Genomic DNA, 19,471 nt, shown 5'->3' with positions numbered 1-19,471 from the left:
ATATATATAGATAAATAGATAGATACACGTACCCACACATCCCATAGCTGAGGTTCTGGACATAACTTAGTAAAGAAGCCCATCTCAGTAGTAATAGCAGATAATTTTGGCATAGTTTCAAAGCTGATCAGGTTTTGGTGCGGAGGCTGATCCGGTAGACAAGCCAGCTCCCTGTAAATCATTAACAGCCCTTGGAGTTCAAATATCAAAAGCCAAATCCAGACCCAAGTGAGTAACTTGCCTGGATATTAATGGGGTTGCAGTTTGGTCCCGCTACATGTTTAGGCAGGGCATTTCCTCCTGTTATTTCTAAAGGAAACAGACTTTGTGCTAGCGGATATCCTTTGCTTGCTTTTCCCTGGTAAAAACAAGATGAGTGGTGACATGTTCAGCTGGGAAATAAGAAAGAGAAGATCCACTCCTCTCTCAAGGAGCTATTTATACAGCCTACTTCTGAAAAGTGTTATACGATAATGCCCTTTCCTAATAACTGCACTGGTGTAAGGCTCCTTCTACACTGCCCTCTCAAGCCAGCTCGAGGCTGTAATAGCAGTACTGGGATGTCCAGGCTGGGGCATGTGGGTACTGGTGGTGGTGAATATCATCACAACTGCCTGCTTTAGAGGCAATATCCTGAAGTGCTTAAGGTAAGCAGCCACTTGGATTGGCAGGCATGTATGCTGGATGGAGGGGGATGCATGGAGGAAGCTCTGCCTGGTGTGTGGCCAGACATGGGTTGCAGGGAGTCTGACTTCTTCACCCACAGCCCTTATGCAGCTCAAGTGCTCACCTTTCTGCTGATACAAGGAGATGGTTCAGGTAGACAGAAAGTGGTTCACAGCTAGGTTTCAAAAATACTAGAGCATTGCTATCTTGATCTGATCAAACCCACAAACTAACCTCTAATCTCCTCCTGGCATCAAGCAGCTTTGGCCAAAACACGCTCCCAGGTTAACTGGTTTCTCTTCTGGTCTTATTGCTGCCTGTTGGGGTGGCTGCTTGGCAGCAGTCGGACACTGCACAGCTGCTCTGGAGCTGGAATGTGTCAGTGGCTGAGGAAAGACCTGGGGCAGGTTGTGCTCAGATGGTGAGTGCAAATGCCCAGTTGGAAGGACATGTGTGGAGCAGCCAGAGCCATGGGAGAGCTGGGATAAGACACGTCTGCAGTTGCCGTACGACTTAAGAAAGGAAATAGCTGATGTCACGGGCTGTAACATCCCGACCAACTCTATTTTCTACTTCCTGCCCTACTCGGTGGCCTCAAAGGTGTTTTTTCCAGCAGATGTCACATTCCTGTCCACTTCTGGCTCCCTTTTTGGCACTTAGTTTTGTAGACACAAAGCAGTATGTCATCTTCAGCTGCAGTCATGAACCACAAGTGTCCACAGCATTTTGTGCGAGTGAAAAAGATGACTGTTGATTTGAACAGTTGGTCCCTGAAAGCTTTGCTGTCACCAAAATCTGCTCGAGCTTCTGTGAGCTCCCTGTCTTACACAGCAGTTTGAGCACGCTGCTCACAGGCCAATATGTTTTCATTGGAAATAAAGTTGAAGGTTTGGAGGAGTGCTGGGCTGCTCTGGGCTTTGGATATGATGGTAATGCAGGTAAATAATATAAAGCTCATCAGGGAGAAAAGAGTAATATCTATGTGCAGGACCTACCTGCAGCAAAGGCAGAAATTCAGGTGTATCCACGGTTGCTTGTGTCTTGTCCACCCTGCCTTGAGGTCTTGTGGGGAGATGTGAGAAGAGCTCTGTTTTTAGCCCACCTGGATTAGCTGTTTCCATCTCTCAGAGCACGGACAGGGATCTTCTGCATACAGATAGTGCTAAGACTTTAACCTTCCTTCTCGTACCCCGCAGGGATGTGTCCCCATCTGAAGGGGAATTGCATCTAATAGGTGCAAGCTGCGAATCAAGCTTTATTTGTTGCTAACTCTCATTCCCATTTCTTGCCTCTGCAGGTTTTGTTGCCAGCTGCTAGTTTATTGCAATTGATGGATGTTAGGAAAAACTGCTGCGACTTCCTTCAGTCCCAGCTGCATCCCACAAACTGCCTTGGAATCCGAGCTTTTGCCGACGTGCACGCGTGCACTGAACTGCTGCAGCAGGCTAATGCCTACGCAGGTGAGGGCAGGGTCATCTGTTTATTGAGTTTAACCTGCTTTTGGGTACTGCAACTCATAGGTTGGGCAGGATCAGCACGTCCTGGTTGGTCTCTTCATGCTTCTGGTATTAGAACAGGGAAGGGAATTCTTTATTGGGTTGTAGACTTGTAACTTTCTATGATGCTGCAAACTGAAATGTGGTTTGGTCGCAGGGGAATGCCTGAGGAGGTAAAAACTCCTGATCCTCTGGATCCCAGCCCACAAAATAGTTCCCTAATATGTTCCTAGGAAGCTCTTTGCCTGTTCAACAGCGGTGTTGGCATGCTGGTGTCCTCCCCATGAGAAGAGGAGGCAGTGCTGGGGATTTGTGCATTCTAGAAGTAAAAGGCATTGGGCACAATGAAATCCCACCTGGAAGTGGGAGCACTCAGCTACAATTTCCATTTTGAAATCCACGGGTCATTGAGCTTCTGATCTGTAGAGCAGTGGCCACTTACCCCAGGGGATGGGTAGGTTCTTGTTTCCTTGAGTTCTTGTTTCCTATGTCTGCAGTAAGTAGGTGCAGGCAGTGGCTTTCAGCATTTCTCCTCTGTTGTAACACAAAGCTGTTCCAAGCAGCCCCGTGCTCTGAATTCCCAGCACTTCCCAGTCTCCTCTGACAGAGTTGCCCTTGACTTCTGCTTGGGAGAAGCTGGTGGTTTTCTGCTTTTCTGTCTATTTGAATAGGGAAAAATACACCTGCAATCCCCAAGCACCTGCAGCATGTTTCTTGGTCCAGTTTTGTCCTTAATTGGACCACAAGTAGGCTCAGTGGAATAAAAACGTGCCCATCAGGTCCTCCCCTATTCTGCTGCAAATAAAAGTAAAACCTTTTCAGCTGCTCTGTCTGTATTATCCCCTGGAGGAAAAGGTACCCTGGAAGGAATGGTTAATTGTATAAAGGCTTGCTTGTAATATCTCATTATCCTTGCTTCCAGGCCCTGTTTAATCTTTAACCCAACAAGCAGCACATTCACTGTATATTTATTTGGTTGTTTGGCAATTAGAAAGTCTGCTTTGTTGTTTTATTGGCCTTCGTAAGTCCCAGTTAGTACAACAGCCCATGTAATGTTAATGGAACTCCATTAATAAAAGTGCCATTAAAATTCTTTTCACTGTTGTTTATGTAATAGAGTTGAACCAAGACAGAAGTCCCCACGCTCAAGGGTCCATGTGTGCATGAGCTCAATGTCTTGAGAAATGCTTAGTTCTGGCCTCTGGATAACTTGAGGAGGTGGAGGAACCTTCTTGATGCAGACATAAGTGACTGTCTTAAAATCAGTAAATATTTTTGCTTGCTTCCAACTAAACACAAGAGCTCAAATGTCTTTCTGCTGCCAGATGCTAGTCCAGAATGAATGGGAGATTGTGTCCAGAAGTCAGAGTGCATCCAGCTTACTGTGTAGGGAGCATTTCCTGCTTCCCAAATACTTAAGGCCAGAAGAGTTCCTTAGATCTTATATGTGATTTCCAGCATAACAGAGTGTTAAACTTTGTCCAGATACTGCTATTTTTAGCCTTTGGCTTAGCTGTGGTGTTTTGGCCCCCATCTGACCAAGTGGGGTTCATGGTTGGGCAAGCCCAAGTGCCCTCTGCAGCACCAGTACTGGTGAGGAGTTGTTCAGGTGTGATCTCCAAGGAGCTCCTCTCATGCCAGCTCGTGTCCCTGTGGTGCTGCTCTTTGGCAGGCTTAAACACTTCACAGATGTGAAAACTAGAGGCAGATCTTGCTGCTGGGGGAGCTCTTTGGATGAATGAGTCTGAGCTTCTCAAAGCTGAAGGATTAGAGCTTGAAAACAAGCTGCCTCATATGATGTGTCTGAGAGGCATGTTTCCATATTTCAACCAAAGAGAAATGGGACTAGGCAAATGGCAGGTGAGATTAAACTGGTATGTATATGTAAGACGTTCCTGCAGAACTAAAATGGGCTGCAACTGGCCAACAGTGATTTTGACCTGGAAATTGTTTAGAAAGCAATTCTTTCCTAGTGCCCTTTGGCTAAATGTAAAGCTTGGCAGATCTGATGGTCCTTTTTGGACCTGTATTGCAGACAGTCATAATTCTTCCAGTCTGGGATTATAAGAAGTGATGTGTATTTGGAGGAATTTGGAGGCAAAAAGGGAGAAAAAGAAAGTTGGACAGTTGCAGACTTAAGCAGAAAGGAGCAAAGCCTCTGGGGAAGATGGGCGCTGAAGATTTGGAACAGGAGGAAGGTTGAATTTACACATTTGGGGGAAAGAAGTAAAAGGTCAAAGGAGAGAAAGAGAGTTGGTCCCGTACAGATTCAGTGGGATGTCCTGGGATCCTTCACTATTTGCTGCCGAGTGTATGCACCAAACTTTGGCTACTTCATGTTAAAGATGTGCTTCCCTTTGAATACCTGCAAATATCAAGGACCTGGAGGCTCTCATCCAGGTGATGAGCAGATCTGGTTCTGTCTAGCTTGGACTGACTTTCAAGGTGGCCAGCTTGTGTACTACGTTAGAAAGGCATTGCCTCTTCTCTCAACTGCCACTTCGAAATCATATTTGCCACTGGAAGGTACCTGGTGGCTTTGCAGAAAGCTCACTTCCCATCTGGTGTCCTTTGTGAAAGTGTCTCATGGGCCTTGCGTTACTTGCAATAACATCACATTTCTTCAGCCTGCTCTGGGACTGTGTTGTGTTTCTGTTCCATCGCACAGCTGCAGCGTGTTGCTTGTCCCTGGTGCTCAGAGCTGTGATAGCAGCAGCTCTCTGAATGCTGTAGTCCTTCTGTTGACTTAAAACGTGGATTTCATTATAATTTTCTGTTCCCCCTTTTCATTTGTTGAACAGAGCAGCACTTCCCTGAGGTGATGCTAGGAGAAGAATTTCTTAGCCTTAGTCTGGACCAGGTTTGCAGTTTAATATCAAGTGACAAGCTCACAGTCTCCTCTGAAGAAAAGGTACAGTAAATTGTATAGCAACAGTGAATGTAAGAGTGCTGGATTGTTTCTAGATCTTACACCAGGAACTGTTCTCATGTGATGCTCTTTAGGGGCCATTTTCCAACAGATTGAATGGAAAGGAAAACTAAAAATAATGTGAATCCTAAACCCACATAAAAATGACCTTCACTTGGTTGTTCTTTGCAGGAAGTAATGATTTTCATATCCATATCACTTCCAAAAGCCCTGGGGGCCAGAACAGAATACCTTCCCTCTCTGGAAAACTAGGAACCTCCCATCTGCTGTTGTGTAAAGCTCTTGTTACCTGCTGTAAAACCTCAAAAAAAGGTGAATTTCATTAGGCCAGGGAGCAGTGTTGGCTTCTGTTGCCTGTTGAACAGAACAACTAAAGGAGGCCAACCAAGAAGGAAGGAAACATTTTTCTGGCATCATCGGTATTTTTAGTGGAAGATGGGGAATAAAGGGCATTGTTTGATGTTTTGTGGTTGAAACATTCAGCACAGCTTGTGTAGCCTGTAGTCCTGGGAAGGAGGGTGACCAGTGGTTACAGCACTTGGTGAACACCATGTCAGCCCCTTTCTCTGCTGTGGGCTCCTTGCATGACTTGTGGCAGGTTTCTGGGAGAGGTGTGAGCCTCAAGTCCTTCAGCTGCCCTCCAAATTGTCACTGTGGGGAGATGGACACTTGTGGGAGGCTGCAGGAGAGCTTGAGGATTATGGGGCTTGTAACTTCAGGACCAACTTGCTGGATGCCTGTGGTTCAGTGGGATGAAGCTGGAGTTGGGTGCGCTTGATGTGTGCACCCATCCTGCTCAGCCCCTCCGGGCTGCAGACAAGAAGATGCTTGGGCCCATAGGGACCACAAAGCTTGCCAGGAAACTCGCACCACATGAGGGGTGAGTGCAGTGATGCTTCATTCAGATCCCGAGCCAGCAAACTCTGAGCCTTCAGGAGCATGTTCCTACCTATGCGTGTGTCTTGGTGGGATGCTGTGAGGTGCCACACGGGCAGGACCAAAAAGGGAAAAACCAAATGGCATGAACTCAAAGCAGATTCGCTTTGCATGGACCAGGCAGCCTGCAAAGGGAAGTGCAAGTTTAGTAACCAGTCTTCCCAGTGCTGTGCAGCTTTGTTAAAAAGCTTTTATTGGCCTTGTGCCCAGGGAAATCCAAGTACCCCCTCCCTCATCTGAGCTTGGTACAATGAAGCCCAGTATTTCTTTAGCTGATTGTAAAAGCTGAGAGTGCAAGGCACTGGAAGGAAACGTAAGCATAAAGCTGCACGGTCAAAACAACAGGTATGAATAACAGGAGAGAGGCAGAGAATGGGATTAGAACATACACATGAAATATGTGCTGGAGTCCAAAGAACTGCTGAAAATTGAGGGCAGAATTGTAGGCTGCTGTTTTATTTTAGCTTCACAAGAGACAAGCACTTCCCTGACCTTTATTCTTCCTATCTGCTGGTGTATGATATATATCATAAAAAATAAATATGTGTGTACATATATATATAAGTATATACGTGTGTGTATATCCATCCATACATACCTATGTGTATGCATGTGCAGGTATGATGGATAGACAACTATTTTTAAGCAACAAGATGTTGTATGTAGACAAATACTTCAAACATCGAGAGCTACGTTGGCACAGCCACATTCCACGAGGGGCTTTCTTGTTCCTGCTCTTATCATGTCTCTCACATGTGCTGCAGCCTGTGAGCCGGAGCGTTGCCATCTCTGGGTCACTGGGATGTGCTATAGCTGAGTCCTGCCAGGGCCTTAAGTAGTATTGACCTTAAAATGTATTGACCTTAAAATGCCTTAAGCCGTATGTGCCCAGAAGCTTGTGTGTCCTCCCTTTCCTCTGCCACCCCCCATCTAATACCAATTGGCCTGATAAGAATATTCTTTATTTCCATGAATTTTGGCATACTTGTATCCCTGGGCCATCAGGACTACACAACTGCCTGCTGCCACAGCAATCAATGTTAATTGTAAAATGGTGACAACGTTTCCCTGTTACTCAGATTATCCTCCTTTCTCTCCCCCTCCCCTTGCTGCTGCCAGCCTCTTTCAGCCCGGGGCAAAGGTTCATTTTGATCCCTGCCTGCTCTTTCTGCTCTAGCTGAGTACTTGGAAGACAGTTTTATCAATGCTTTCTGTACCTGACCTAATTGGCTCTGTCATTATAGCAGTGTACACAAGCAAGGAAAAACTATAAAAAATGATGTTTATTCACATTGGTTAATGATGTGTGGAAAGGAGGGACTCCAGCCCTTGGGAAAGGGCTCCTGCCAACTGGGTACAGTGACAAAAGACATTTTTAACGGGGTTGGCATATTTGGATTGGGGGTTTGACACAGAGTCCAGCAATTGACTCATCGTCTCATGCTGTAGAAGCTGATGCACAGTTTAGTCCTCCTGGGAGTATCTAACAGCTGGATTTTTGGCTGAAGAGACTGGGACAACATCTGGGCTTGCTGTTTGCTTTAGGTAGCGTGCAGAAAGGGGGTATTCCAGGCTTTGAAGTTTCCACGGAGTGGGAAATCTGCTTCTCCCAAGCCCAGAGCTGCTCCTGGATCCAGGCAGGTGCCAGGCACTGATCCAGCCCATGCCTCTGCTCTCAATAAAGCTGGGTGGAAGCTGCTTCCTCCCATCCCAGCCTGGCAGCGGGTCTTGCATGGCTGGAAAAGCCCATCTCCTGGGGGAGCAGCAGCTGCTCAGGGGCTGCAGTGGAAACAGATGTGGCCTTTAAATAGAGATGTTGCTGTCCTGGATTAAGATTTTTTCCCACCCCCTTCTCATAAAATTAGGAATTGGAGCCAGTGGAAGGTGCCAGAATCTGAGTTTTTACAAATCTGTTATTTTTAGAGTAGGCTCAGCCCGGGTGGCATCAGTGTGTGCCTAACTCAGGAGCAGTCTCCAGCACTGAGAAAGCAGTTTATTCCTTGTGCACATTTGCTTAACCTTCCTTTAAGACTTGCTCCATGTCATTGTGGTCTGTAGGTGGGTACTCCCAGTCCTGTGACCTGTTCTGTAGCTCAGCATTTGTGCAGAAGAGGTTAATGAAAAGCCTGTTTGTTGGCTAAACACTGGCTTTTATGCTCCTTCCACACTCATCTGCAATTAAAAATCTCCCAACAACCTGGTTTCTACTTTAAATTCCTTGTAGCCCAAGTGAAATTGTTTGTTTGCTTTCATTTTCAGATAGTTAAAGGTTCTGCAGTAGTTGTTTCCCTCTGTGCTTGCTGGGGTTTGATTACACAGATCCCTGTTGCTCATCGCAGTGTCCTGAATTCCAAACAGTTCTGCAGAAGCATTTGTTGGCATAGGAAATGAGGCTGGTGCTTTACTGCTTCTTAAAAGTATATAGTTTAGCCTAAGAGGAATAAATCCCTTTCGGCTCAGCCTCTCCTTTGTGGGAGGATGCTGCCTCCTGCACATTACAGTTGCCAGCAGCGTTCGGGGAGCGGGAGATGGTGCCCTCAGGTCTTGTTGATTTTGTCACATTAGTGACCTTGGACCAAATAAAATGGTTTCTTGGGGGGTGATGGGAGGGGTGGAAAGAAAGGGGAAAAATATCTGTTCAAATTGGCCTGACCTGTCAACCAGAGGGAAGCTGAACCAAGGGCACCTGCTGAGTGTGCTGGGGTGAAGAGCCAGCGATGCTTTTTGGGGGACCTACAGGATAAGTGTGTGCTCAGCCCCCCACCAGTAACCAGGTAATGAGAGCACATGGATGGGGAATTCTGCCTGTCGATGTGAGTTAAGGGTTAGGCTTTAATTCTGCCTCTGTGGGGAAACTCCACTGCAAGGATCCAGATCCTGCTGTGCAGCATCTGAGACTGCACCAGCCCCTCTCCTTGCCTTGCTGGGTGTTTCAGGAAGCCTTTCCTGCTCCCAGTGACGTTTTTAAGCCTCTCTTCTGGAAGGAGTGAGGCTCACAGTTACATAAACACATTCATATTCATGCAGCAGCCCATGTAGGACACTTCTATCTGTTCACTGCACAGGGCTCTGCGTGGCTGCTGCTGCTGCATGGGTTGTTTGTGGTCACAGAGTCTGAGTTTGGATGCTTATCTGGACCGGTTGAATCTGGGAGTACAACTACGTTTTGGTTCAGACCAGAACTCCAGCGTGCCCTTGTTTCCTGAGTATCTTTAGCAGTGAAATGCATCCAGCCCAGAGACAGGGGCTTTCCTGTGCATGGTGAACTTGTCCTGAAGACTTCTTGGGTTTTGGGTGGGGGAACAACTGGTGCAGTGATTGAACATGATGATGAGTGTAGTGTTTTAGTGTGCGGCCAGACTCCTTCGGGAGGGGAGATCTCTGTTATCAGGAGTAATTGTTGTGGCTGATTTAATGAATAATGTCCAGTGCAAATGTCAACAGGCTCATTAAGTTTTCTGGCTGCCTTCCAGCACTAATGTCCAAGAGGTATATGATTGTCCTGGACACACGCTTAGCTTTGAGAGTGATACAGCACATCAAGATAGGAAGTTGCTTATTAATACGCATGGTCAGCTCACCCCTTCGCTGCCGTGGTGCTTGTGCTCTGTGCGTAGTCATGACTTCTTCATCTGTTTCATAGAGATCTTGCACCTCCTTCCTTTGAGAACATAAAATCTCAATGCTGCTGGGTTTGGGTAGGTGACTGTGCAGCCAGTTCTCTCTTCTCTGATTAACTGTACTTTATCTGTGTAGGTCTTTGAAGCGGTTATTTCTTGGATAAATTATGAGAAGGAATCTCGCTTAGAGCACATGGCTAAACTGATGGAGCATGTTCGCCTGCCCCTTTTGCCCAGAGATTATCTTGTACAGGTTAGTCTAATACTTGCACTTCAGCTGCTGGTAGCTTCTTAATCAATGACTTGGCTGTTTGTGTCTGAGATGGGTAATTTGGCGTGTCGCTGAGTCAGTAAGCAGAGGAATAAAAGGAAAACTGGGTGAACTCTGAAATCAATGTGTGTGTGCAGAAACCTTGTAGTAAATGTGACCTGTGCTCTGCCAGGCAATGCTGAGAGAGGAGCTCCTGCCTCTCTTGGTAGAAGCATTTAGAAGTGAGTATCTTGGGATTTTGCACCAAGCTGGTGGTGTTAGAAGCTTGTGCAGTTTTTTCCTCGAATGCACTGGTAAATTTAACTTGATGATAACACTTGGTGTGGTAATTTTGGCTTAAGAAGTGCTCTGTGCATAGAGATGGGTTGTGTGAGTGGCAGGTGAGATGCTCTCTGACGCAGTCTGACTTAGAGATTGTTCTTGGCAACTTAATTCCTGGGATCTCAGCCTTCATAATGAGCTGAGAATCCCCAAAGAAGGGGTTGGCATACAAGCTCTTTGGCTACTATGCTTTTATCATGTGTCTAAACAATAATACAATTGAAATAAAATGAACCCATTGTGGGTTTTTGTTTGCCTCTCACCTCTGTCTTCTGATTGAGTAAAAGGTATTGCCTCTCCTTAAAAATTCTGGCTCAAATAAAAGAAATTACATATTTTGTACCCAGATTCCTGGTGAATTCTTCTCTGCTGACTTAAATGTTTGGCAGAGGGTGGTAAAATTGAGGGAGCATTGCTACTTGTGGGTGATACTGGATACAAGTGAGCAGCTTGGATGTTACTGCTTGTGTTTCTTTGGGAAGAGGTGGAAGAGTCTCCCTGTGAGCTGTGTCACCAGGTACTTCAGTTTAAATGATCTCTCACGTGTGTGCATGTTCTCAGACAGTTGAAGAAGAAGCTTTAATCAAGAATAACAACACCTGTAAAGACTTCCTTATCGAGGCCATGAAATATCATTTGCTTCCTCTGGATCAAAGGCAACTGATCAAGAATCCCAGAACAAAGCCGAGGACTCCCGTTAGCCTGCCAAAGGTAAGATGGGTTTGTTGCTTTGTGTCACCTCACACTGTTACTGGTGGCATTTTCTGTCTTTGAAAGGAGCTGGCATACTTCTCACTAACTCCACGATCATCCTTTGAAGTGTTTTACTCCCTCTTCTGGTGTTGCCTATGCCCACCAAGGATACATAATTAAGTTGGATGAACTTAAAGCCTCAGGAGAAGCAATATCTCTGCTCCCAGCAGCAAAGGTCTGCTCCTCAAACGTGTTGTCAGCCACAAGTGGTTTTGTGAGTGGCTTGAGAATCACTGACCCATGGGGTGGCAGTGGGCAGCTGCCTGTAGTGCTCAAAGGGTTGCTTAAGGTTTCTGCTGGCTTGTAGCACTACTGTGGAGCCCTGCTGAGGAGGGTCACAGTAGGTGTCTTTCCTTTTCCCGTATCCATAATCAGAAGGCAGGAAAGCAGGAAACAACAGCACCCAGACCCGTGGGCAGGAAGTCTGAGGCAGATTTCAATAGACCTAAAGCAGCTACTGAATAAATAATCCTTGTTACTCCCTGCAATTACTCTGCGTGTGTGTGATGCTCTGTCCACTGCTTTATTAGTGAATTGAAACATGACAACAGAAGCTATTTATCCTGTGCCCCAGACATAAACACAGTTTGGCACAATGTCCCTCAACAGACTGTTGCTGAAGTTACTAATAAGCATTTCAGAGATTGAAAGACATCAAAACCACAGCGTATTATCTTTCTAAGCACAGCTCACAGGAGGCTTGGTTTGTGGGATGATGAATGAGACCTGTGCTACGAGGGGCTATTCAGTTGTTTAGGTGTTGGACTGTCCATTGGGAAACTGTGCTCCTGCAGAGTATGCTGGCATATTGTGTCCTTTCTTCCTGCTGGGGCTGAGATGAAGTTGATAGAACACGGGTTTGGGGGTATCGTGAAGTGCTGTTGTGACCCTTGTTCAAGGACTAAAGTAGTTAAGAATAAAATGAACAGTGAACCAGCGAGTTCAGAGGTGCTCGACATCTTCCACAGCATGACCTATGAGTATAACCCCAAATCTCCTGCAGGTCTCTTCTCCCTTTTTAGCTGTAAAGAAAGAGAAGGTGATGATCTTCCAGCAATCCTGTTACTGGGCAACTTTCATCTGGTCTGTTGGTCCCACTGCTGAGGGATTATCATGAATTCTGTGATCGTGTGAGGCTCTGCAGCTTCCCAGGGAAGGCTGTTACACAACTCATAGTCAGGCTGCTAATTTAGACTCACTTTGCTTCCTAATGTCACATTCTCATCGTTGTAGATCAAACAGCTGCTATTTTCAGACTCTTCACATGCTTTAAATTGCTGTAGCTCTGTGCTTTACAACACCCTGACTGGAGTTGAGCTCCTTACCCGGGTGACCTCGAGTGACAATCTTATCCCCTCAGCTACTCACACTTGCGTTGCAGAGGCTAAAGCCAGTTTCCCATCTACTCTTTGACTATATTTGAAACCCTGTTATCTTGCTTCTAGCTCCTTGGCCTTGTAGAAATCAGATTGTCTTGAGCAGTGTTTCTCCTGCTGATGTGCTGAGATAAGGGGAGCAAATGCTCCCTCTTGATAGCCGTGGAGGGATGAAGGGAGTGTGTTCAGAACAAAGTGCAGGCTGAGCTGTTTGTAGGTGCAGGTGATTTGGATGTATGGTTGGTTGTTTTGCACAGTGCCCAGCTGGGGCTCCACAATGATGCTGAGCTGCAGGCTCTTGGGACCACTGCAAGTCAGCAGGTCCATGGGTCTGCTGGTGGTGACAGGGAAGAACCCTACTGCATACTGTCCGGATCTTCTCACTTGTCCACCAGTGCCACCACTTGCCATTGCTGGGAATGGAGTCTGGGGCTGGACAGACCTTTAGCCTGACCCAGCAGAGTGGTTCTTGCATTCCAGAGGTGGTCCTTGATCACCTTTACATAGATCTTCCCTATCTATAATGAATTTAGGGCTTAGTTACTGGATTTGCATCAACACATGTTGCAGCCAGAAGCCTTAATGAAGCTGACAAATCACTTCCTTCAGCAGCCCAGCACCCTGGGTCTTAATAGTCCTGGTGATTCCCTTGAGTGTCATCTCCCTGCAGGTGGCAATACAGCTGTCAGGCTTTATTTGTTAAGTGGCATCGATTGTTTTTAGCACCACCGTGGAGATAGTGACTAACCACTGGGCTGGCTGTGGGGATTACACTGGGATCTTCTTCACTTAAAAATACTTATGCAGAGAGCCTTGCATGTTCTGTGGTGCCAAAGTGGTTTTGTGTTTCATGGGGAAATAGGGCACATTGCCCACCTTGGAAATGGTAAAGAAGCTTTAACGGGGCTGCCATATTTAGTGTGCATTAAGTTGGAGACAACTTTTTCCTTCTTGGAATATAGTTGACTGAAATAAGTGTTGCTGCAGAAGCTCCTAGTGGGCCTGCAGCATGTTTTTGGCTTCTGGTCTTCCCTCTCCAGGTGATGATCGTGGTGGGCGGGCAAGCACCCAAAGCCATTCGCAGTGTGGAGTGCTATGATTTTGAGGAGGAGCGGTGGGATCAGGTTGCTGAGCTTCCCTCCCGGAGATGCAGAGCAGGTAACAGGGACTTTTGCTGCAACCTTCTTTGTTTTCCTGGTGCAGCTCTTCAGCACTGGATGCAAGTCCTCAGTCATCCCTTTCAAACAGCTTTCCTTGCTGGTTTCCTAATGAAGGTCAAAGGAGCTGAGTCCGTCCCTCTGAGTGCTGAGCAGTGAGGGACGGAGATTTGTAAGTTGGGAGTGTTCCTCTGAAGACATCTGACAGGGTTGTGAATGTGGATCACCATTTGGTGCTCTCTATGCCTCAGAAGATTACTCATTCCGGTGTGAAATGCATCTGTGCCTTATGAGGCCATATGCATTTCACCTTCCGTATAGCAAATATGTTTTATCACACTTGGCTCCTATGCTCTTAACCTGCAGAAAATGCCAAAGACGTGCCAAGGTTCTGCTCCTCCTTCTATCTTACACACGCTGAAAGATGTCTGATGACACTCGCTTCCCAAACTGCTTGTAAAACCTCTGTAAAATCTCTTTCCTCAGGTGTGGTATTTATGGCTGGCAACGTTTATGCTGTCGGGGGCTTCAATGGCTCTTTAAGGGTACGGACGGTTGACGTGTACGACGGCGTGAAGGACCAGTGGACATCCATAGCCAGCATGCAGGAGAGACGAAGCACTTTAGGGGCAGCCGTGCTCAATGATCTCCTGTACGCAGTGGGCGGCTTTGATGGCAGCACTGGTAGGTGATGGGGCAAAACCCAGGCAGTGCCTGACCTGAGAATGTGTGTTCAGAGACCCCTGCAAGGCCTGCAGAGCTTTAGTGAGGTTCCTGCCCCCTGCCTCTATGAGTTGTAGAGAAAGAGCCAGCGATTGGGTTTACTGCGTGTAAACACAGGGGAATCTCACCATAGTGTTTTTCTTCAGTGGTACAGCCCATTCAGTCTCATTCTCTGTGTGAATTTGCTTTTTCTGGACTGAAAAGGGAGTTTTCCTTGGTTTAGTTATATTTTTTCATAGCAACACGAATAAAATGCCACGTGGCACCTTATGGGATGTGTGTGTCTGGGAGTTTTCTTGGCATAACTGCATGTTTAGATTCACACCTCTGCCTCTGCTTTAGAGCTTTGCCACTTGGTTGAGCCCTAAATTATCTCAGCTGGGGATGAGTACAATGCAACAGGGTTTGGGGGGAATTTTCAAACCTCTGCATGGACATTTTGTAATGCTTGAAAGGATGTGGGACTTCTGGGCTTGGAATCTGGACTCTGCTCCACCTTGGTGTCCCCAGCACATCGCAGGGGCAGGGACCATGGGGTAACAACAGTATTTCCAGCTGCTGAAGTGGCATTGACATGCTGGTCCCAGCCTGAAAGACAAGGGACTAGAGAACTGGGTTGCAGGAGTGTGGGGGGAATTAGGGGCTTGGGAGGAGGTGGAAGGCAGATGAAAGTGCAACACCAATCTTTTTCTCTTCTCTTTTTTTTTAATTAGAAAACCTGTGTATCCCCTTTTTAACTAGGTCTGGCATCAGTTGAGGCCTATAGCTATAAAACCAATGAGTGGTTTTTTGTGGCTCCCATGAACACAAGAAGAAGCAGTGTTGGAGTTGGAGTTGTGGAGGGTAAGAAAATCAGCAGCCATTTCCATCAAGCAAATGTTACTGTGTCAAACAGAAGCCTGAATGGTTGAGTGCAATAGGAGGGAGCTGTTCTCTAGACTCGTTGGTAAAGATTTATTTTATATGATGTAATTGCTGCAGCTTTTTCCATTCTCCTCTTTATCTTAGTGAAAAATCACGTGTAGCTTTCCAAGAGCCTCAGACCCATATCAGACCAGCCCATGCCTCCTGCGAATGCCATTAGGTGTGTGCAGGCTTCTTTTCAATCCTTATTCTTCCTGGGCAGCTTCTAGCTGGTGAAAGCAAAAGGTGGTGTGCAGTGTATGCTGTTGCCATCAGGAAAGAACAGGTTTAAGTAGGAACCTTTCCTTCCTTTAGCACAATTGATTCTGAAGCAAGTGAAAGGGATTTTGGACCTTGTCTTTAACATGACATGTACCAGTTTGCAATTAGTACAGTGCAGAGCAGCTGCTGGCACGAGCCTCATTATAAACCGTGCTTTGAAGTGGTTTGGTTTGATCTGTTTGTATAGGAAATACCTGAAATGTGTCTATGTCTATGGAATGTTTATATGTGAGAAGAAGGAGGGAGATAAAGTTAGAGTAAATAGGGGTGGTTGTGCTAAATTTGCATGTTTATTTCAGAAGCATCTCCTTCAAAATTGGCCCATGCATGTGAAGTGCTGGGCTGCTGGGGGTCAGTGGGGTTTGCTGAAGTGATTTGAATGCAGAACAAATGCTAAGTATATTCATGAGAGATGCTTTTCTATGGACAGGTTTTCTACTGGAAACATGAAATCCTTTCCCTTTGCTTTGTTCGAAAGTGCAATTAAGAGTTGCACATGTTGGAGTCCGTGAGAAAAGATAAACGAGGGCATGTGATGGGAAGAAGAGTTGATCATACTGTAGAGAACAAGCAGCAGCCTGCAGTTAATCCACAGTGTTCATCTGAGCATGGTGAAGTTTGATCTGATATCTGTGGGTGCTGGAAACATATAATGATTGATGCCAGCCAGGAAAGTTTATCTTCTCTTCCTTGGTCTGGCATTCGTACCTTGATTCATTGATAACACCAGGTGGCTTGAACCAACAGCACAAGTAAGAGTTTGAAATGTTTAAAGAGACAGGAAGATGCAGAAGGAACACAGTCATAAACCTGATCCTTGCAGACCTCTCCTAATGATCACAGCATGAGGAGGCCATGAGTGGAGAGAAGGAAAAGAGCTGGCCTGTTCTTGGAAGGAAACAGGAGGACTGTAGGTGGTACCTGCTGGTGGGAGTCTCGTGTGCATGCAAAGAATTGCACAGCTCACTTGTGGCCAAGCTCTGCTGTTATGGGGTGAAAATTGGTCTTATTCGTGGGTTTTGTACAAGAAATTTGGGTTAGAGTTTTCCTACATATTTGTTGAACTTTGTTAGTGGTTGGTTGTTGTAAAGTCTAGGAGGCCTGGTCTTGAACCAGAACGCTTTTGTGCTAGGTGCTTTAGTAAAGAAACACTAAGAAACTCCTCTGCCCAGAGTTTACTGCCTAAATGCAAAACAAGTTGACAGATGAGACAGGGAGAGAGTATCAGTCCGGCCTGTGAAAAGAGGATATGGTGGAGCATCAGCCTTGTTTCATGTTTGATGTAGTCCCATGGCATCTGATTGAGACCAGAGAAGCACATTAGGTGTATGTTACTGAGCTTTCATTGAGTTGAGGGTAGGGAGGGACAAGTATCCCATGCTGTGAGGGTCATCTTCTGTGTTGTGATCACTTGGCACAAGCACACAGACTGGCCTCAGCTGTGCTAGCAGCATTGGTTGCTTTGGATTTGGCCCAGGTTCTTCAAGATCACGTCTAGGTTTCCATGCAGGTATTAGATTAACATATGAGGCTATTGCATATTTATTGCTCATGTGATACAGTAATTAATGTACAGTATCGACCTTTGACAGCACGCCTTGCCTGAGCAGGAGGAAATGCTCGATCAGCTTTGATGTTACCTCTTCTCCTGGGCCAACAAGTCATTTGGAAAACCCTCTGGGCTTTTGGTTTCTAACTAAGCTGTTGTGTCGTGTTGTTTCTTTGTCTTAGTTGACAGCTTTAACGGCTTTAAATACAGTCCTGCCTGTCTGCGAGTCTGCTTCAGATCCTTCCGCTAGGATGTTCCCCAGGCATCCCAGCAGGTGTAGGCACATCTCCCAGGGCTTCTGTCAACCCGGATCTGTCCTCACCTGGAGCTGTGAGGCTTGATGGTAACATAAAGCAGTTGTAGCTGTAACGCTGATGCCAATGTGTGTCTCTTCCAGGGAAGCTCTATGCTGTGGGGGGTTACGATGGAGCATCCCGTCAGTGCCTTAGTACTGTGGAGCAGTATAACCCGGCCACCAACGAGTGGACCTACGTAGCTGACATGAGCACTCGGCGCAGCGGGGCAGGTACTGGCTCCAAGATGTGTTCTTAAGAGCAGATGATCACTGGGTTCTCCTCTGCTCGTGGAAGGGAAGGAGAAGTGTGTTTTGGCATTGCTGGGCTGGCAAGTGCAACCTGTTATTTCCAGCCCTTTCCCATGGGAGGAAAAACCGTAATTGCCTGGAAGCTGTGTACGGCTCTCCTGACTTGGCTAAAATCTTGCCAAATTGAAATTAATTTCTGGATTAATGAAATGATGTTCAATGTTTCTAAGGAGCCTTGCTAACAGATGCAGCTCACTTGTAAGCAGAGAGCCACCCTTCCAAATTGCCAGCTGCATGCTCAGCTGGGGACTGGAAAGCCAAGCTGCACCTCCTTCTCTCCTATCATTTGGGGGATGTCAGATGGGTTTTCCTTTTGGATCTTCTCTGCAAGCATCCGGTGGGTGCTTTGCAGCACAAAGCACGTCTGCACTGGGTGATGTGCAGATCTAGCCAAGGTAACAGAAATCATCTCAGATCGCCCTTGCTAAGCGAAAAGTTTTTAGTGTACCTTTTGCTGGCAAGAATTGGTTATTAGAGGAAAAGACAGGTTGAAAAAGGATTATGTTCTAGTCTTGATGGTTTCTAATTTACTATGTGATGTTAGACTAGGTAAGCACTTGTCTGCTCTGTGGCTGTTCCTCTCTGAAAGGGATAAAATCTATTGCATCTAAAATCATCTTCAGATATGAAAGGGAATGTGTCAGTATTGGTCCTGTAGCTCAGTGCGTGGAGAGGGTCCTTTCTGAGGTCAAGCTGTGCAGTTCTTGTTGTACAGTAGCCAAAGTGGCAGTTACATGGAGGTGGCCAAGCCTGGGGGCTGAGATGAGCCTGCAGGTTAAGCTGTGGTGGGAATTCCCTTCTGAGCTGAGTGGTTGAGAGGCTGCTCTCCACACATGGTCTTTCTTTCCTCACTCTAATACCTGTTCCATAACTCCAGATGAGGCAAATAATAATCACACACTGCTGGTCTGAATTCAGTTGAAGAGGTTTTTAGTACCTGCTTGGTGCTTAAACCTAGCCCAGTGCAAGCTTATAGGAGAACAGAATGAGTATCTCGTGTTGTTGACAGCGTGTTGAAACACAACAAAACAGTTTGGGCTTGTAGTGAGATGGATTTTGGTGAACTGTCATTGTTTGAAACACAGAGAGTGCTGCTTTGCAAGTACATCCGCACGTGGCAAGTCCAGTGTTCGGGAATTTTTACTCACCTGCCAAATAGCCTTGCAGTTTTCTGTTCCCCACCTGAAAGCTGAGCTCCTCAGGTTGTGGTTCTCACCCCGATGCCCCTCCAGCAGTCTCCAGGGAGGGGACAGCCCGGTGCCACTCATCCCTAGTGGTGCTGCCGCACGATGTGCCTGTCGTACTGCTCCATCACTGAACCCGTGCTCAGTGCGGGCATTGCCATCCCGATGCTGACATCTAGTGGAGCTGAGGACGCCTGTCCCCAGCTCTCCGGGGTGATCCCAAATCTGGAATTGGGAATCAGGCCAAAAGCAAAGGGCCCCATGGCAGAAAAGAGCAGGCAGAGGGAAACGAGGTGGGGTGCGATGCAGGGGTCAGGGAGGCAAAGGGAAGAGAGAACAAGTCAGTCCAAAGAGATTGAATAAAGGCATATAAACGTTGTGGGACTAGACTATTTATCTCGGATAACAGCTACCTTAGAAGGGGCACAGCTCTGGAAGCCAGGACACCTGCCAGGGGTTACTGTGCTGGTTACTGCTCTGGTGCCATGTGGTGGCTGGGTGGAGAGTTGACCATGTGGGTGATCCTGAGGCATGTGTGGCCCATGTTCTGGAAATGCCTTGGAGAGGCCAAGGCAATGCCTGTTAAAAGAACCAGGGCCGTGCAACCCTGTCCCCTGTACACTTGGCTAACAGTGGGCTCTGTTTGGCAGGTGTTGGTGTTCTCAGTGGGCTGCTGTATGCTACGGGGGGACACGACGGGC

At 46.7% G+C, this 19,471-nt stretch overlaps 1 protein-coding gene across 1 annotated transcript in view; it reads left to right on the top strand.

Moving 5' to 3' along the window:
- The first annotated feature begins 1,367 nt into the window (after window positions 1-1,367).
- Window positions 1,368-19,471, top strand: part of KLHL3 (kelch-like family member 3) — a 19,459-nt gene continuing 1,355 nt past the window's right edge. The window contains 10 exon segments of the mRNA XM_010009400.1: window positions 1,368-1,475; window positions 1,964-2,126; window positions 4,964-5,073; window positions 9,784-9,900; window positions 10,801-10,950; window positions 13,409-13,526; window positions 14,012-14,209; window positions 14,990-15,091; window positions 17,380-17,508; window positions 19,421-19,471. The exon segment at window positions 19,421-19,471 is cut by the window's right edge and continues 17 nt beyond it. Coding sequence (XP_010007702.1) covers window positions 1,368-1,475; window positions 1,964-2,126; window positions 4,964-5,073; window positions 9,784-9,900; window positions 10,801-10,950; window positions 13,409-13,526; window positions 14,012-14,209; window positions 14,990-15,091; window positions 17,380-17,508; window positions 19,421-19,471 — 1,246 coding nt within the window.

Source organism: Nestor notabilis, unplaced genomic scaffold, assembly GCF_000696875.1.
Source record: "Nestor notabilis isolate BGI_N333 unplaced genomic scaffold, ASM69687v1 scaffold3422, whole genome shotgun sequence".
Classification (NCBI taxonomy): Eukaryota; Metazoa; Chordata; class Aves; order Psittaciformes; family Psittacidae; genus Nestor; species Nestor notabilis.
This window is presented reverse-complemented; position numbering and strand designations above follow the sequence as displayed.